This window comes from Lynx canadensis, chromosome E1 (genome assembly GCF_007474595.2).
Source record: "Lynx canadensis isolate LIC74 chromosome E1, mLynCan4.pri.v2, whole genome shotgun sequence".
Classification (NCBI taxonomy): domain Eukaryota; kingdom Metazoa; phylum Chordata; class Mammalia; order Carnivora; family Felidae; genus Lynx; species Lynx canadensis.
The window spans coordinates 14,652,853-14,669,787 of record NC_044316.2 but is presented as its reverse complement, the minus strand read 5'-3'; the positions used below and the strand labels follow the sequence as shown (position 1 = coordinate 14,669,787).

Here is a 16,935-nt window from a genome sequence, read left to right as displayed (position 1 = left end):
TCTGTGCTGACAGCTCAGAGCCTGGAGCCTGCTTCGGATTCTGTGTTTCCCTCTCTCCCTGACCCTTCCCTGTTCATGCTCTGTCTCTCTTTGTCTCAAAAATAAATAAGCGTTTAAAAAAGAGAGAGAGAGAGAAACTGAGATAAGAGGCAAGGTAGATTAAAATCATAGAACTGGCAGAGACATCAGAGATCATCTTGTCCAAACTCCTATTCAATCCAGTAAGTCTTTCCAAAGCATACCTGCCCTTAAAGATTTATTTCTACAAAAGTTGAATACACACCTCCAGGTGCTGGCCTTGCCAGGGTGCCAGGGTACAGAAGACAGCCAACCAGACCCAGGCCGTGCCTGCTCAGAGCTTGCCTGTGGATATTAAACAGCTAGTTATACGATGAATGTTTGTAGTTTCAGTTTTTACAAAGTTATATAGTCTCATAGAATCTGTGACAAAGAACAGCTGCCTATGCTTCCCCTGCCCATTTCTCCTTTCCCAGCTATCAATTTTAGCTGATTAATTTGGCATTTATTCTCATATCTCCAAACAAGTGTGTATTGCTACTTTTTGCTTTTATTTTTTTTAAGTCTATTTAATCATTTTGAGGGGCGCCTGGGTGGCTCAGTCAGTTAAGCATCTGACTTCGGCTCAGCTCATGATCTCATGACTTATGGGTTCAAGCCTTGCGTCAGGCTCTATGCTGACGGCTCAGAGCCTGGAGCCTGCTTCGGATTCTGTGTCTCCCTCTCTCTCTGCTCCTCTTCAGCTCACTCTCTATCTCTCTCTCAAAAAAAAAATTTTGGGGGTGGGCGCCTGGGTGGTTCAGTCCATTGAGCGTCCGACTTCGGCTCAGGTCATGATCTCTCGGTCCATGAGTTCAAGCCCCGCATCGGGCTCTGTGCTGACAGCTCAGAGCCTGGAGCCTGTTTCAGATTCTGTGTCTCCCTCTCTCTGACCCTCCCCCATTCATGCTCTGTCTCTCTCTGTCTCAAAAATAAATAAACATTAAAAAAAATTTTTTTTTAAGTTTTTAAATTTATTTTGACGTAGAGAGAACCAGTGGGGAAGCAGCAGAGACAGGGGAACAGAGGATCCAAAGCAGGCTCTGCACTGACAGCAGAGAGTCTGATGTGGGGCTGAAACTCATGCACCGTGAGATCATGACCTGAGCCAAAGTCACACACTTAACCAACTGAGCCACCCAGGTGCCCCAATTTTATTTTATTTTTTTAGAGAGAGAGAGAGAGAGCACGTGCATGCACCAGTAGGGGGAGGGGCAGAGGGAAAGGGAGAGAGAATCTTAAGAGAATCTTAACACTCAACGCAGATTCCAAAGCAGGGCTTGATCCCACAACCCTGAGATCATGACTTGAGCCAAAACCAAGAATCGGTTGCTCAACCAACTGAGCCACTTGACTTTTTGCTTTTTGAGATAATCCACTCACTTCCCACTGTAGAAAATGGAGATCCAACTCCCCCTAGCCTCCCATACATATGTATGCCCTTCCCACTACCTCATTCTCCCCGCCTGCTTATATTATAATTTTGGCAACATTAACAAGCAAGCTTATGTAATTGTGCATGCAATATCAATAGCACTACATAGCATGTAGTCTGTGTTAGACCCTTGTCTATGCACACTGCACATGTCAATTCATTTAATTCTCATGATAATCCTATTACTGTCATTCCATTGCACAGATGAAGATACTGGGACTCAGAAAAATAGGGGGGAATCTATACTTCCCCTGAACCTTCCCTGTAAGTTATTACCTCTCCTATCCCCCCGTTTAGTGCACTCACCTCCAGCTGCCATTTGTGTGCCTATCATCGGCAATTTACACAAGGTTTTAACGTAAAATAAAACAAAACAAAATAAAAATAAAACCCAACAAACAAGAAAACTTTATTGTGCCTGCCTATGCAAATGGTACCCATGGATCTGCGGCTCATTCATGTAATAAACTGTGATTGCATTTCCTTTCCTAAGCAACTGTTCATTTTGTCTATAATTGACAGATGCATTTGCTCAATTTTCTATAGATTCTCGCAATGTTTCCCCTGGCTCCTCATTAGTTTTTAAATCTCTTCCCAAATATTCAGACATTTAAGATAGTCTCCCAAAAAAGTATCTTCTGGAGATTTATGACCCGCTGTAGAATGTACCTGTTTCCCTCTCTACTTGCTTACCATACAGCTCTCTTCCTAGGATCCCCATTCAACATTATCCTGCGAAGTCCGTTCTTCTCTTTTATGTTGAATCTCCTGTTTTCATTATCCATGTACTCTTGTTTCTTGTTTAACTCCCTCTTTTTGGTGGAGTGTATCTTCCAGTAGCTTTCTCTGAATGGTGCATGGAAAATAAATTTTGGAGGACAACCCTCGCACACGATTGGTAGTTTGGCTCGGTATCAAATCCTAGTTTGAAATAATTTTCCTTCAGATTTTTGGTGACATCACTCCATTACTGTTTAGTTCCCATGTGCTGTTTAGATGTCCAAAGTCTTTTTTTTTTTTTAATGTTTATTTGTTGGGAAGCCTGGGTGGCTCCGTTGGTTGAGTGTCTGACTTCAGCTCAGGTCAGGATCTAGCAGTTCATGAGTTTGATCCCCACATTGGGCTCGTTGCTGTCAGCTCACAGCCCACTTCATAACCTCTGTCCCTCTCTCTCTCTCTCTGTCCCTCCCCTGCTCACACTCTCTCTGTCTCAAAAATAAATAAATATTAAAAAATTAAAATAAAATGTTTACGGGGCGCCTGGGTGGCTCAGTCAGTTGGGCATCCGACTTCGGCTCAGGTCATGATCTCACGGTTTGTGAGTTCGAGCCCCACATCGGGCTCTGTGCTGACAGCTCAGAGCCTGGAGCCTGCTTCAGCTTCTGTGTCTCCCTCTCTTGCTCTGCTCTTCCCCCGTTCATGCTGTCTCTCTGTCAAGAATAAATAAAACATTTAAAAAAATTAAAAAATAAAATAAAATGTTTACTTATTTATTTTGAGGGAGAGAGTACGCAGATGCATGAGACAGGGAGGGGCAGAGGGAGAGGGAGAAAAAGAATCCATGCTGAGCATGGAGCCCAACACAGGGTTTGGTCTCATGAACAGTGATCTGAGCTGAAATCAAGAGTTGGACATTCAACAGACTGAGCCACCCAGCATGGTGTTTGTATATAACTTTTCCCTCCCCACTGGACCATTAATCTCAATGTCCTGAAATTTACCTATAATGTTGCTTGATGTGAGCCTATTTTCTTTCACTGGTCCACGGACCCATCCATATGTAGTACCTGCAGCTCGTGTTCTTTGGTTTTGAGGAATTTTCTTTTATTACTTCATTGATGATTGTCTTTCTTTCCTCAGTCCTCTCTTTCTGGGATTCCCATTATTATTACTATCTCTCTTTTAATTATAGAATTAGAGAGCGAGAGAGCATGAGTGGGGGAGAGGAGCAGAGGGAGGGAGAGAGAGAGAATCTTTTTTAAGTTTACTTTTGAGAGACAGCAAGAGTAAGTGAGGGGCAGAGAGCGAGAGAGGGAGAGAGAGAGAATTCCATGCAAGCTCCACACTCCCAGCGCAGGGCTCAAAGTCGGGCTCAAACTCACAAACCATGAGATCATGACCTGAGCCGAAGTCAGATGCTTAACTGACTGCGCTACCCAGGCACCCTAAGAGAGAGAGAATCTTAAGCAGGCTCTACACTCAGCACGGAACCCAACGTGGGGTTCAATCCCATGACCCTGGGATCGTGACCTGAACCAAAATCAAGTGTCAGATGCTCAACTGACGGAGCCACTCAGGCGCCCCTATTATTTTTTTAAGTAAACTCGATGCCCAACATGGGATTTGAACTCATAACCCTGAGATCAAGAGTCACAGGCTCTACTGACTGAGCCACCCAGGCGCCTCTTTCCATTATTTTGATGTTGGATCTCCTGGACTGGTCCCATGATTGTCTCATCTTTTCTGTCCTAATTCTGGGAGATTCACTCAACTTCATCTTCCAACTCCTCCATAAATTTTTCATTTCCAGTATCACATTTTTTTAAGTTTATTTATTTATTTTAAGAGAGCGAAAGAGAGAGAGAGAGTGAGCACAAATAGGGGAGAGGAAGATAGAGGGAGACACGGAATCCAAAACAGAGAGCCTGATGCGGGGCTCAGACTCCTGAACCATGAGATCGTGACTTGAGCCGAGATCAAGAGCTAGAAGCCCAGGGGCGCCTGGGTGGCGCAGTCGAATAAGCGTCTGACTTCAGCCAGGTCACGATCTCACGCTCCGTGAGTTCGAGCCCCGCATCAGGCCCTGGGCTGATGGCTCAGAGCCTGGAGCCTGTTTCCGATTCTGTGTCTCCCTCTCTCTCTGCCCCTCCCCCGTTCATGCTCTGTCTCTCCCTGTCCCAAAAATAAATAAACGTTGAAAAAAATTAAAAAAAAAAAAGAGTTAGAAGCCCAAACAACTGTGCCACCCAGGAGCCCCTCCGGTGTCACATTTTTAATTTCAAAATATTCTCTTTGGTTTTCTCTGAATGCTTTTCTTTCTTTCTTTTTTGCTAGTATGTTCTTATGTCTTGGTTGCAATATATTCTCTTGTCTATCTGAGGAAAACAATTAAGAGCTTTTCTGAAGTTTTATTCTCCATGCAGTCTTTGCTTTTTGTGTGTTTTCCCTTTTCTTTTTCTATATGTATCATGTTAGAGGCTTTCCTCAAAATAGCACGATCGGTTCTTCAATTAAACTTGTAATAAGTGCTTCCAGTGAAAAGTACAGAGAGATTTGACCTAATTATAGGGGGAGGGTCATGGAACTTTCCTCGGAAAAAGACATGTTGGAAATGAGCACTGAAAAGTAAGAATGTAAAAAAAAAAAAGAGAGAGAGAGAGAGAGGGAGAGAGAGAGAGAGAGAAAGAAAAGAGAGTGTATAAGATACAGGGGGTGCAGTAGGAGGAGGGCAGCCAGAAAGACAGGAGCAAGGGATAATGGGAAGCCTACCAGGCATTGGCCATTGTGCAAGGTCCTGAGAAAGAAGCATGAGACAAAGAGTCAAACAGAAAGTCCCAAGAGTCCAGAGAGTAGACAAGGGGAGATTATGCAGAACACGATAGGACAGCCTCTGAGTCATGCCTTTATCTTTATGTATGTATGTATGTATGTATGTATATTTCTTTTTTGAGGGAGGGGGAGGGGCAGAAAGAGAAGGAGACACAGTATCCGAAGCAGGCTCCAGGCTCCAAGCTGTCAGCACAGAGCCTGACCATGGGCTTGCACTCACAAATCATGAGATCATGACCTGAGCTCACAAAGTCGGACACTTAACTGACTGAGCCACCCAGGTGCCTGGAGTCATGCCTTTATCTTAAAAAGAAGGAGGAGCACCCGGATGGTATGAAGCAGGGGAATGACAGAATCAGATCTGCATTTTAACAATCCCAGGCTGGCTGCTACATGGAGGATAGTTATGAAGTCATCGTCATGTCACCCAGGCTAGAGATGGTGGTGACTTTGACCAGGGTGGGAAAGCAGGAAATAAAAAGGAATGAATGGATGTGGGATCCATGCCCAACTGAGTGATAATCAGATACGTATGTATGGGGTGGACATGGGGTGGCATGCTTGAGGACGATTCTAAATTCCTGACTTCTACAGTGAGTTGATGGCGGTGCCATGCACCGGGAGACTGGGAGACTGGGAGAACACTGGGAAGGATGCAGGTCTGGGAAGAAAGATCCCGAGTTAGGTTCTGGACAACCCCTCGGATGTCAGAATGCAACAATCCTAACCTCCCTGTACGTCGTTTGTCTGTTCTCAGTCTCACGGTGATCTGTTTCTACATTTCTTACCCCTGGTCTCCCTCCACCGATGATTCTTTCTTTCCCAATTTCCCACTTTAACAAAATCCTGGTTGCAGGCTTCCCCTAGCCTGCGAGAGATATGGCTTGTTTACTCAATGTTATACTTTATAAGTTCTTGTTGAAAGGAGAAATAAAGAAACAGTGAAGCATGCCATTGATTGTTGGAGCCACAGAATAAAATGGCACATCTCCAGGGCACCTGGGTGGCTCAGTTGGTTAGGCACCTGACTCTTGGTTTAGGGTCATGGTCTCATGGTTCATGGTTTCAAGCCCCACATCAGGTCCCACACCAACAGCACGGAGCCTGCTTGGGATTCTCTCTCTTTCTCTCTCTCTCTGCCCCTCCCCCACCCAATCATTTTCTCTCTCTCTCTCTCTCTCTCTCTCTCTCTCTCTTTCTCAAAAAAAATAAAATAAACTTTAAAAACCATGGCACATCCTCCTGGATGGTAAAACCGACAATTTCACTTGACATTTTGTAAAAATTTTTAAAATCACAGACCATAACCCCTAAGTAATTTCAAATGGTATTATATATTAAAACGGATATGAACAGACTTTGAAGCAGGATGCAAAGTTCACCTGAATGTCTAAAATTTAATACACGTCAAGGCAGTGCTGCTGTAGCTGCCCTCCCTGGGCAGTGGCCCCCTGTGTCCCTGCCCCTCCCCCCCCCCCCCCCCCCCCCCCCCCCCCCCCGTTTCTGTCATCTCCCTGGCTCCTCACCGTTGCTTGCTGTCCGGGAATCCTTTGGACTTTGTGAAGAGTTAGGGTTAGGGAACAACAGCAGAGTAGCAGCAGGAATTTGTGGCAGCCCCGTGCTTCAGGCCCCTCGGTCCTCCTGCAGCCATGCCCCAACCTGGGATCTGTGGCACACACCGCGTCAGTCTCTCAGCTCCCAGGATTGCACAGTGCCAACCAGTGAAGTTCAAGGAGGCGAAGGGGTCCTTTGGAAGGTCAGATACTACCCCAGAGTGGGGAGTTGGGGGTTGGATGGTGGTAGGCAGGGAGCCCTTTGCAGGGACCCTCCCGTCGCACTGCACAAACAAACTCCCATTCTTCTCCCCGCCCCCCAAAGGTCACGTGGCCTGCACCCTCAGTTGAGCTCAGTCTAAGAATCACTTCCGCGATAATAAGGGTTATTTGCGTAAGGTCTGCTATGCAGACCATATTAAATCTTATTCAACCTCCGGTGTGATGAGAGTGTCTCTGGTGATTAGGAGTCATTCTCCCCTTCCTGATAAAAGATGTGGGGGTGGGCGCCGGGCGGGGTGGACACCTTCACACCTTCACAAAGGGAAATTTACAGGGCGCCTGGGTGGCTCAGTCGGTTGGGCGTCTGACTTCGGCTCAGGTCATGATCTCGCGGTCCGTGAGTTCGAGCCCCGCATCGGGCTCTGTGCTGACAGAGCCTGGAGCCTGTTTAGGTTTCTGTGTCTCTCTCTCTCTGACCCTCCCCCGTTCGTGCTCTCTCTCTCTCCATCTCAAAAATAAATAAATTAAAAAAAAAAAACAAACAAAGGGAAATTTACATTCTGCCTCTAGGCAGAGATGGAGAGGACAGACAACTTTTCCTGTATCTGTTTCTCAATTGACTTCAGCTCAGAATAATCCTTATGGCACAATGGCGTGTCTAATAACCTTTCACCTGTGTCAAACCTACACATTCCTGCAGAATGTTCCTGCAGAAGATGTGGCAAGAAGGGCGGTTTCCCACCCGGTTAGAGGTGGGGAAAGAATATGCTCACACCATGGAGTTAAGTGGTGTTCTTATTTGCAGGGGAAAGCTGAAATGCACCTCTGAGAGGCAGTTGCTACATTCCTGAAAAGCACAGGGATCAATACCTGGTGAATATAAAAGTCTGGCTTTCAAACCGAAGCATTCTGACTTAGAAACAGCCACTCCAGAGGCAATTTATCTGATCTGATAGATCTTCGGTTGTCAGCTGCCTCCTATCTTTTTACCTTGATGTTTCTCCCTTCCTCGGCCTTTCTATAAAGAAAAAGACAACATAGTGTGTAACAACGAGGCCTGAACCAAAGCAGAGACCTGGATTCTAAGTCTGGCCGTGCCACAAACTGGCTGGGTGTACTTGGATGGGTCACTTAACTTTTCTACGTTTCAATTTCCTGCAAATTGAAATAGGAAGACTGAATAGTCTTGAAGGTGATGTATTAACAAAGACTCACTGTTACGAGTGAAAAAACAAAACAAAACTCAATTCATACTCACTTAAGCAAATCAGGAGTTTTTTGGCTTTGTAACTGAATTGTCCAGGAGAAAAGTTCTGGCTTCAGGCAGAGCTTGATCTAGACACTCAGGTGATGTTAGAGATCTCCATCTCTGACCCCTCTTTTTCGTGGTGGCTTCATGTTCAGGGATGCTCCCTCACATCCTACTGGCTTAGCAATGTTAGCACACATAGTGCACGAAGCTAAAAGGTCGAGCAGATGGGGCGCCTGGGTGGCGCAGTCGGTTAAGCGTCCGACTTCAGCCAGGTCACGATCTCGCGCTCCGTGAGTTCGAGCCCCGCGTCAGGCTCTGGGCTGATGGCTCAGAGCCTGGAGCCTGTTTCCGATTCTGTGTCTCCCTCTCTCTCTGCCCCTCCCCCGTTCATGCTCTGTCTCTCTCTGTCCCCCCCCAAAAAAAAAAAACAAAAAAAAACGTTGATAAAAGGTCGAGCAGAAGTCAAGGTGCTGAGGCTCATAAGCTCTGCTTATGTGTTAAGCATTCATTTCAGGGAAAGAGGATATGGTGTTTTGATGGGCTAGGCTTAGGTCACATGCCCATTGAGAGGGGAGTGAGAGAGGAGGGTTTTCTAAGGAAAATCTCTACACTGCTAGGCAGGCAAAAATAGCAGATGTTGACCACAGGTGGGATCATAGAAAAAAAATGGGTTTGAGTCCAGACCCTGCCACTAGCTAGCTAGTTAAACCTGAGCAAAGTATTCAACCTCTCTGAGCCTTTGTTTTCTCAACTAAATAATGGGATTCATCTCTGTTGAGTGGGGTTAGATAGGATAAAGCATAAAAGGTGACTGATGACGTGGTGGAGGCACGGCAAATGTTTAGTTTGGGAAGCTGTGACTTTAAGTTAGTGATTCTAATAAACATTTCAATGTAAGTGCAACTCTTTAAAGAATAACTTCCCCTGGGGTGCCTGGGTGGCTCAGTCTGTTCAGCATCTGACTTCGGCTCAGGTCGTGATCTTGCGGTTCTTGGGTTCAAGCTCCCTTGTCAGGCTCTGTGCTGACAGCTCAGAGCCTGAAGCCTGCTTCAAATTCTATGTCTCCCTCTCTCTCTGCCCCTCCCCTACTCGTGCTCTGTCTTTCTCTCTCTTAAAAATAAAATAAACATTAAAAAAAAAGAGTAACTTCCCTTATATAATTTCCTGTCTAGTGAGGGCTCCTAATTTTCAGCCTGAGAAATCCAGATTTTATATACGATAAAGCCTTGACAATTCAGTTATAGAGATTTCTGTTAATTTTCTTAATTCAAGATTAATTTGGCTAAAAGATTCTTTCGGTTTCAAACCTTGGCATTGACAAATCACTCTAAATTGTCTGATTCTATTCTCTTGCTCTAAGCCCATTCTATTGAATAAATTGGGTTTTGGTTTGTTGTTTTTTGTTTTTTTTTTTAACATTTATTTATTTTTGCGAGGCAGAGAGAGACAGAGAGACAGAGCACGAGTGGGGGAGGGGCAGAGGGAGGGAGACACAGAATCCGAAGCAGGCGCCAGGCTCTGAGCTCTCAGCACAGAGCCCAACGCAGGGCTCAAACTCACCAACCGTGAGATCATGATCTGAGCCCAAGTCGAACGCTTAGCAGAGTGAGCCATCCAGGTGCTCTGGGTTTGCTTCTTGATAGTAGAGGATCTTCCAACACTTTAGGGCTTTGTAGGTCAAAAAGTTGGTGCCAAGACGAGACCTTCCCAAAGCAAAGCTTCCACAGTCCAGCATTTCATTATAAATCAGACCGCCATTGGAACCAAGAAAACATGACTCAAAGAAACCGCATACATAAAAGACTGCAATTATGTGCATAGCAATTTATTAATTTATGATCAGGATAGTGTTTCAAGACTATAAAATATCAATGTCTCCCATCCCGGAAGCCACTCCCTTGTGCCAGAGGACAAATAATTCATCAGCCAATAGCTTGGTAGGCATGGAGTCAGTCTTGAGGGCCACTTCACTAGGCCATGGTGAGGTCTGACAGGTCACTACCACGGTGACCCAACTCATTGTACCAAATGCAGCATTTGCCAACCTCTGCATTTTTGAGTTTCTCTTTTCTAGGGACCCAACTGACCATGTCTCTCCAATTCCCATCATCTATATCTGGTCCACACCATCTATAACTGGTCTCTGTGATGAGATATCTACTTAATCAATTACAATCATAATGCAGTCTTGCCTTCCTGAAGTTTCACTGGGTCACTGTGATGAAAATTTGTCTGATTCCAAATTCTTCAGGTGTTTGCTTATGTCCTACCCCTACCTAGTAGCTAATCTTACCCTTCCTGTACAAGTTTTACTAGTTAACCCACAGGAACAGCTATATTTCCATAATGGTCAAGGTCTTGGCATCTCTCACAAGATACTATCAATTAGTCACTTGAGGAGTACTCGCTTGAACCATAAACTTGTGTCGGCGGCACAAGAAAACATGCAGGGCTTGGAACAAATCAATATTGACCTCAACACATACTTAGGGAACGGATTTCTTCCGTGAGTTTGTCACATTTCTTTTGCTTTGAAAACTCAAGATAGTGTTTTTGTTAATGAAGGTATTCAGTTAAGATGGCAAATTGAGTTTTGAAGATACTGCTTCTATCAAGGACAACCTCTCTGACACAACTCTGTTTTGTTTCTGTCTCAACTTCTATACCTTTGCCTCTCTGGCTTTTGTCTGATTACATTTGATGTCTCTGCTCTTATTGTCTGCCTGTGTTTGCTTCCAACTGTGGCAATTTCTTCTCAGCCTCTATGTGTTGTTCTTTCCCTTTGTGCTTTTTGGAAATTTTTAAGATTTTCAAATTTTGGGGGTGCCTGGGTGGCTCAGTCAGTTAGGCGTCCAACTCTTGATTTTGGCTCAGGTCACGATCTTGTGGTTCGTGAGTTTGAGCTGCTGACAGTGCAGAGCCTGCTTAGGAGCCTCTCTTTCCCTCTCTCTGTTTGTCCCCCAAATAAATAAATACATAAACTTAGAGATATAAATAAATAAACTTTTTTTTAAAAAGATGTTTTAATTTTGTAAAGTAATCTCTAGTCCCAACATGGGGTTCAAACTCTCAACCCTGAGGGGCACCTGGGTGACTCTGTCAGTTAAGCATCCAAGTTTGGCTCAGGTCACGATCTCGCGATTTGTGAGTTCGAGCCCTGCGTAGGGCTCTGTGCTGACAGCTCAGAACCTGGAGCCTGCTTCAGATTCTGTGTCTCCCTCTCCCTCTCTGCTCCTCCCCTGCTTGTGCTCTGTCTCTCTCTCTCAAAATAAATAAACATTAAAAAAACCCAAAAAACAAAAACCTCTTGGCCCTGAGGTCAAGGGTTGAATCCTCTTCCAATTGAGCCAGCCAGGTGCCCCACCCACTTTGTGCTTTAATGATCTCTGATGGGTATCTGTCACTATCCCTCCTTCCTTTTTTCCCTATCTCTTTTCTTTCTTTCTTTCTTTCTTTCTTTCTTTCTTTCTTTCTTATCTGTTCCCTCCTTCTCCTTGATTTTTCCTTTGGATGTTTTGTTGGTTTAGTTTGGGGCATTTTTGTTTGTTTTAGATTTTATTTATTTTTTAATGTTTTTTTTAATTTATTTTTGAGAGAGGGGGAGAGAGAGAGAGAGAGAGAGCAAGTGGGGTAGGGGCAGAGAGAGGGGGACAAAGAATCCAAAGCAGGCTGTGTGCTGACAGCAGAGATCCTGATGTGGGGCTCAAACCCACAAACCCTGGGACCACGACCTGAACTGAAGTTGGACGCTTAACCAACTGAGCCACCCAGGCACGCTGAGATTTTTTTTTTTTTTTAAGTAATATCTACACCCAGCGTGGGGCTCGAACTCACAACTCTGAGATCACGCATCCTCCATCAACTGAGCCAGCCAGGTGCCCCTTCCTTTGGATGTTTATTTACTCAGTCTGCTCCCCTCTCCACCCACCCTTCCCCCTTCTTTCACTCTCTGTGGTTCTCCTCAGTCCCTTTGCCTATTCTTCTAACTCAATTTACATCCCTGATTCTTATTTTTCCTCATCTTCCTACCAGTCTCTGCCTAACAGTTCCTGGCAGTCTCTGGCTTTGTGTTATACACTGTAGCCGTTTGTCCTTTGTCTTTCTGTCCCCAACTCCACATATTTCCTACTTTCTTTTTCTGCCAGTGAATCTTCCCATTGAGTGCCTCTTCACCTTCTGTTCTTTTGCTTCTCAGCTCCCCTGACGAATCCCCCTCAGCCTCTATCTCCACCTCTCTCTTCTCTCGCTCTGCGAACCTCTCTAAAGGCTTCTATTACCTCCATCTCTCCTGAGTCGGGTCGTTCCTCCTTGTCACTCACTCTATTTCTCTGTCTAAACCATCTGTGCCTTGCACCCTTGGGGGCCCTTCCTGTCAGCTTTTATACTGATTTTCCTCGTCCTTGTCCTCTTTGTTTATGACCATTTTACCAGTTCTGTGACTGCTTCCTGTCAGCAACCATGAGGGTCTTTCTCAGCGTTTCTGCCAAAGATTCCCTGTCTTGCCCTCCATCTGTCTTCACCTCTGTCTCTTCCATACAGGTGATCCTTTTTAAATTTTTTTTTCAATGTTTATTTATTTTTGACAGAGAGAGACAGAGCATGAACGGGGGAGGGGCAGAGAGAGAGGGAGACTCAGAATCGGAAACAGGCTCCAGGCTCTGAGCCATCAGCCCAGAGCCTGACGCGGGGCTCGAACTCACGGACCGCGAGATCGTGACCTGGCTGAAGTCGGACGCTTAACCGACTGCGCCACCCAGGCGCCCCCAGGTGATCCTTTTATTTGTCCCTTGATCTATGTATGTCCACTTCTACTATCCCTTTTCTCTAGCTCAGCTTTGGGGCAGGATTTTTTTGTTTTAATTTTCCTGTCTCTTGCTTCTGCTCATGTATTTTTTCTGTGGATGATTAAGGGTTATCTCTTTCTGTCCATTGCTTTGTAGAATAGTAAACTTAATCTGCTCTACACTTCCCATAACCTGGCTGTTCTGACTGAAGAAAAGAGATTTTGTGTGGTGAAAAACAAAAGCGCAGCAGAAGTGCTAGGGGAGAAAGGAGAGGGAGAGCTCGCAAAGGAATCCTGGAAGGGAGTCAGATACACCTTAGTCCCTCTGCAGCCAAGTGGAAGCCTTCCCTCATCTACCTCTGCCTCTGCCTTCATTCTTCCATGAAAGACAGGGCCTGGGAAAACCCTATAGTCGGCACCCAGATCAGGTGTTTGAGTCCCTGCCGTGGCTCTGGGCTTTAGTGCTGTCCTAAGAAGACAGACCTGGTGGGCACCTGGGTGGCTCAGTCGGCTAAGCATCTGACTTTAGCTCAGTCATGATCTCTCGGTTCTTGAGTTCGAGCCCTGTGTGGGGCTCTGTGCGGACAGCTCACAGCCAGGAGCCTGCTTTGGATTCCGTGTCTCCCTCTCTCTCTGCCCCTCCCCGGCTCACACTCTCTTTCTCTCAAAACTAAATAAACATTTAAAAAAATTAAAAAAGAAGAATCTGCATTTTCTTTGAAAAGATCAGAAGATACTAAGAAAATTTAAAAGAAAGATGCTGGACTTCTTAAAAATTATGAAGGCAGGGGCACCTGGTGGCTCAGTGCGTTGAGCATCTAATTCTTGATTTTGGCTCAGGTCATGATCCTAGGGTCGTGAGATTGAGCCCTGAGTTGGGTTCTACACTGAGTGCGGAGCCTGCTTAAGATTCTCTCTCTCTCTCTCTCTCTCTCTCTCTCTCTCTCTCTCTCAGTGCCTGGGTGGCTCAGTCAGCTAAGCGTCGGACTCTTGGATTTCAGCTCTGCTTGTGATCTCACGGTTTGTGAGATGGAGGCTTACATCAGGCTCTGTGCTGGGAGCACGGAACCTGCTTGAGATCCTCTCTCTCTCCCTCTCTCTCTGCCCCTCCCCTGCTCGCATGCACTCTCTCAAAATACAGAAACATTACAAAAATATTCTCTCTCTATGCCCCTCCCCCACACTCTCTCTCTCTCTTAAAAAAATTTTTTTTAAGGCAGTAGAACTAACATTAAGTACAAACACAGTAGTGTGGCTTTGAGAACCAGAAATATCAGCAGCAATTGTAGTGGCCCAGTTCTTCTGTCTCTTGGTGACTATTATGTCCACCCCCACTGGCTACTGATAGCACCTGTGTGGCCTCCTCCCATTGCTAGAATTTGGTCACAGTTGAGGTCTTTCTTCCTCTGACCCCACCCCCTCCATGCCAGATCTCTCTGATCCTAACAGGACCTCACCTTTCTTCACCTGTTCCCATGCTAAAGCAAAGGATTTCATTGGTAGTTTCATTTAGCTTCATGCCTCCTGCCACCTCTTATTGGTAGAACTGGCTGTACCTCTTGAATTAGTCTGCTGGACGAAGCGGTCATCTGATGATGGGATTCAGTGAACAATAGCCCAGGATCCCAGTTTCCCACCCATCATGAGCATCAGCATTTCTTCTTAGATCCTAGGAATGGGGAGGGGTGTGAGTTAGCCGGAAAAGGAATTGAGATACTGAAAATTCCTTTCGGTCCTTACCCCATCGAGGGACAGTGCACTGTAGACCACATGTCCTTGTCCTGGCCATGTCTCCCCCAGGACTGGCCGGAGAGGAGCCTGACGCTTCTCTCTAGTCTTTCAGGCTGAGAATGGAACCATCCCTGGTGACAAGCTCACCATCACAACATCTCCTTGTGTCCCTGGTTTCCTTGTGCCCAGGGATGGGCGGGTGGTGCCGAGACCGTAGGACATCACTGACCAAGATACGGACGCCCAGTATGATGCTCATGGCACCCACAGTCACCAGTCCAGTTCCACCAAGGATGACCAGAGCAGGAGGCACCTGGTGTTGCTGCCGGATCAGCCACAGACTTATCCACCCCAGAGGCACCAGGCGGAAGAGGGCCAGGGTGGCCAGGGTGGCCCAGCTGGCCATGCTGAAGGCCAAGGATGGGGCCTGGTGGGAAAGCAGCAGCAATTTTCGTAGGTGCAGGCAGGCAGAGTTCAGCTCCAGGAGCAAAGACACCATAGAGAGGCCTACATAGTGGCTGGACAGAATGGCGGTGCTGAGGCAGCTCACTACCTAGGGAACAGGGGTCAGAGGTCAGAGGACCTTCCAGGAACTACTGACCATCATTGCCAACATCTCAATCCCTAAGACAGGGGCTCCTAAGCATTTTGTGGTATGCTATCAAAAACCTGCCCTTTAGGCTTACCCTTACATTGGGGCCTAAATGGCATTAAAATAACTTCCATAATAACCCTCGGCCCAGAGGTTGTCTCCCCTGGGGCAGCAGCAGCGTCTGCACAGTATACCCCCCACCCCGCCCCGATTTCCAATCCTGGGTTTTGATGCCCCATCCCCACTCTCTGTACTGGGACTCCCCCTTCTCAGAAAATCTCCCTATTCAACATTTCTGCAATCTATGAGCCACCTGAGGGAATCCAAGCTACCTAGGCAGTGCTCAGACTCCAGCTGTGGCTAGCAGTCAATCCTCTCCCCCCAAACCAGCCCAAAGTTGGGAGGATCAAGCCCCAACAGGGTCAGAGACTCTGGAAAGTCACTGGACAGAAACCTGAAGAGAGATTGGGGACCCCCACCCCGAGCATACCACCCTTCCTGTCTCCCTTTCCCCAAGTCTCACCACCAAATGATGACAGAGAAGTTCCCACGCCTGGCCCAAGGTCTGGTTGCACAGCATGTCAGCTCCATCCGCCAAGAAATAACCTATGGGCATGGTATGAGGGGGAGGACCATTAGGCCTCCCCAAGTTGTTGTACCTCTTGGAGAGGAATCTTCATCCCCTCCTTTTTCCAGGTCTTTAGTTTCCTTTAGCAAAGCTGCCAGAAACATTTGACCCCTGGGGACCTGGAATTACCATCGGAAGGTTGTTCCCCACCAAGCCGGCCCAACCTTCCCTGCAGACTCACCCACGGACACAGCCACCAGCACCAGGGCCCAGAACGGGTGGCCGTGAATCGGGTCGGCAGCCATCTGAGGGTACAGCGAGAGCCTGTAGGAGATGGGGGACCATAGTCAGCATCGTGCAGACTCAGACCCCATTCTCCCGCTGTGCACGCTCACCCACCCATTCACAGCCCCCACCCAGTGTCAGACTTTCAAGGTCCCGCTTCGAGGGAGTGAAGCCTACTTGGAAAGAAAAGAAAAGGAAAGAGAAGAGACGAGAAGAGAAGAGAACAAAAAAGAGAAGAGAAGAGAAGAGAAGAGAAGAGAAGAGAAGAGAAGGAGAAGGAGGAGAAGGGAAAAGGAAAAGGAAAAGGAAAAGGAAAAGGAAAAGGAAAAGGAAAAGGAAAAGGAAAAAGGGTTGTGTAAGGTCCTGCTTCGATTCTTGAAGGTGCCCCTATGGGTCTTTTAATCTCAACTTTCGACCGCTCCCCCTCACCCCGGTGCCTCCCGAACCTCTAAGCCCCGCACCCGAGCAGCGCCCCGACCCCTGTGAGCAGGCTGTGCACCAGGGAGACACAGATGTTCCGCCACTTCCAACGGTCCTGGGCAGCAGATCCCGGCGTGGGCAGCAGCTGCAGCGCCCAGTGCAGCCCCCGGAAGGCGGCGAAGGAGGCGCCGGTCACAAGGAGCCCCCACATGGCCTGGCAGGTCCAATTTAGTCCCTTGGGCGCCGGCGCTCTCAGCTGGGACGCACCCAATGTCAGCTGCGGGGGCTGTGAGTTGGTTTTCGCGCAAGAACGGGTCTTTGGTTTCCCCAGCCCACCGCGCCTTTGGAATCCGCTTTAACTTTTCTAGGCTTCGACCACGCCCCCATCACTCGGCTAGGTGGTGATTGGAGCAGCCGGGGAGCCACGCCCCGGAGCTACAGCCAACAGATCCTGTCCCGCCCTAGGGTGGGTGGCGGGTTGGGGGCTC

The 16,935-nt window shown here is 47.1% G+C and overlaps 1 protein-coding gene across 1 annotated transcript; it reads right to left on the bottom strand.

The window, feature by feature from the left end:
* Positions 1–14,048: 14,048 nt before the first annotated feature.
* Positions 14,049–16,685, bottom strand: TLCD2 (TLC domain containing 2). The gene is made up of 4 exons (XM_030295361.1): positions 16,489–16,685; positions 15,984–16,066; positions 15,698–15,780; positions 14,049–15,135 (listed from the first exon to the last, which is right to left on the bottom strand). The coding sequence occupies exons 1-4, from the start codon at positions 16,656–16,658 to the stop codon at positions 14,683–14,685; spliced, it is 789 nt and encodes a 262-aa protein (XP_030151221.1). The 5' UTR covers positions 16,659–16,685; the 3' UTR covers positions 14,049–14,682.
* Between the last annotated feature and the right edge of the window lie 250 nt (positions 16,686–16,935).

Coding starts and splice junctions, on each gene's coding strand:
- TLCD2 (XM_030295361.1), bottom strand. CDS start 16,658: ATGTGGGGGCTCCTTGTGACCGGCGCCTCCTTCGCCGCCTTCCGGGGG. Junction 16,067..16,488: donor GGGGTCGGGGCGCTGCTCGG/GTGCGGGGCTTA, acceptor CATCTCCTACAG/GCTCTCGCTGTACCCTCAGA. Junction 15,136..15,697: donor TTCTCTGTCATCATTTGGTG/GTGAGACTTGGG, acceptor CCTGTTCCCTAG/GTAGTGAGCTGCCTCAGCAC.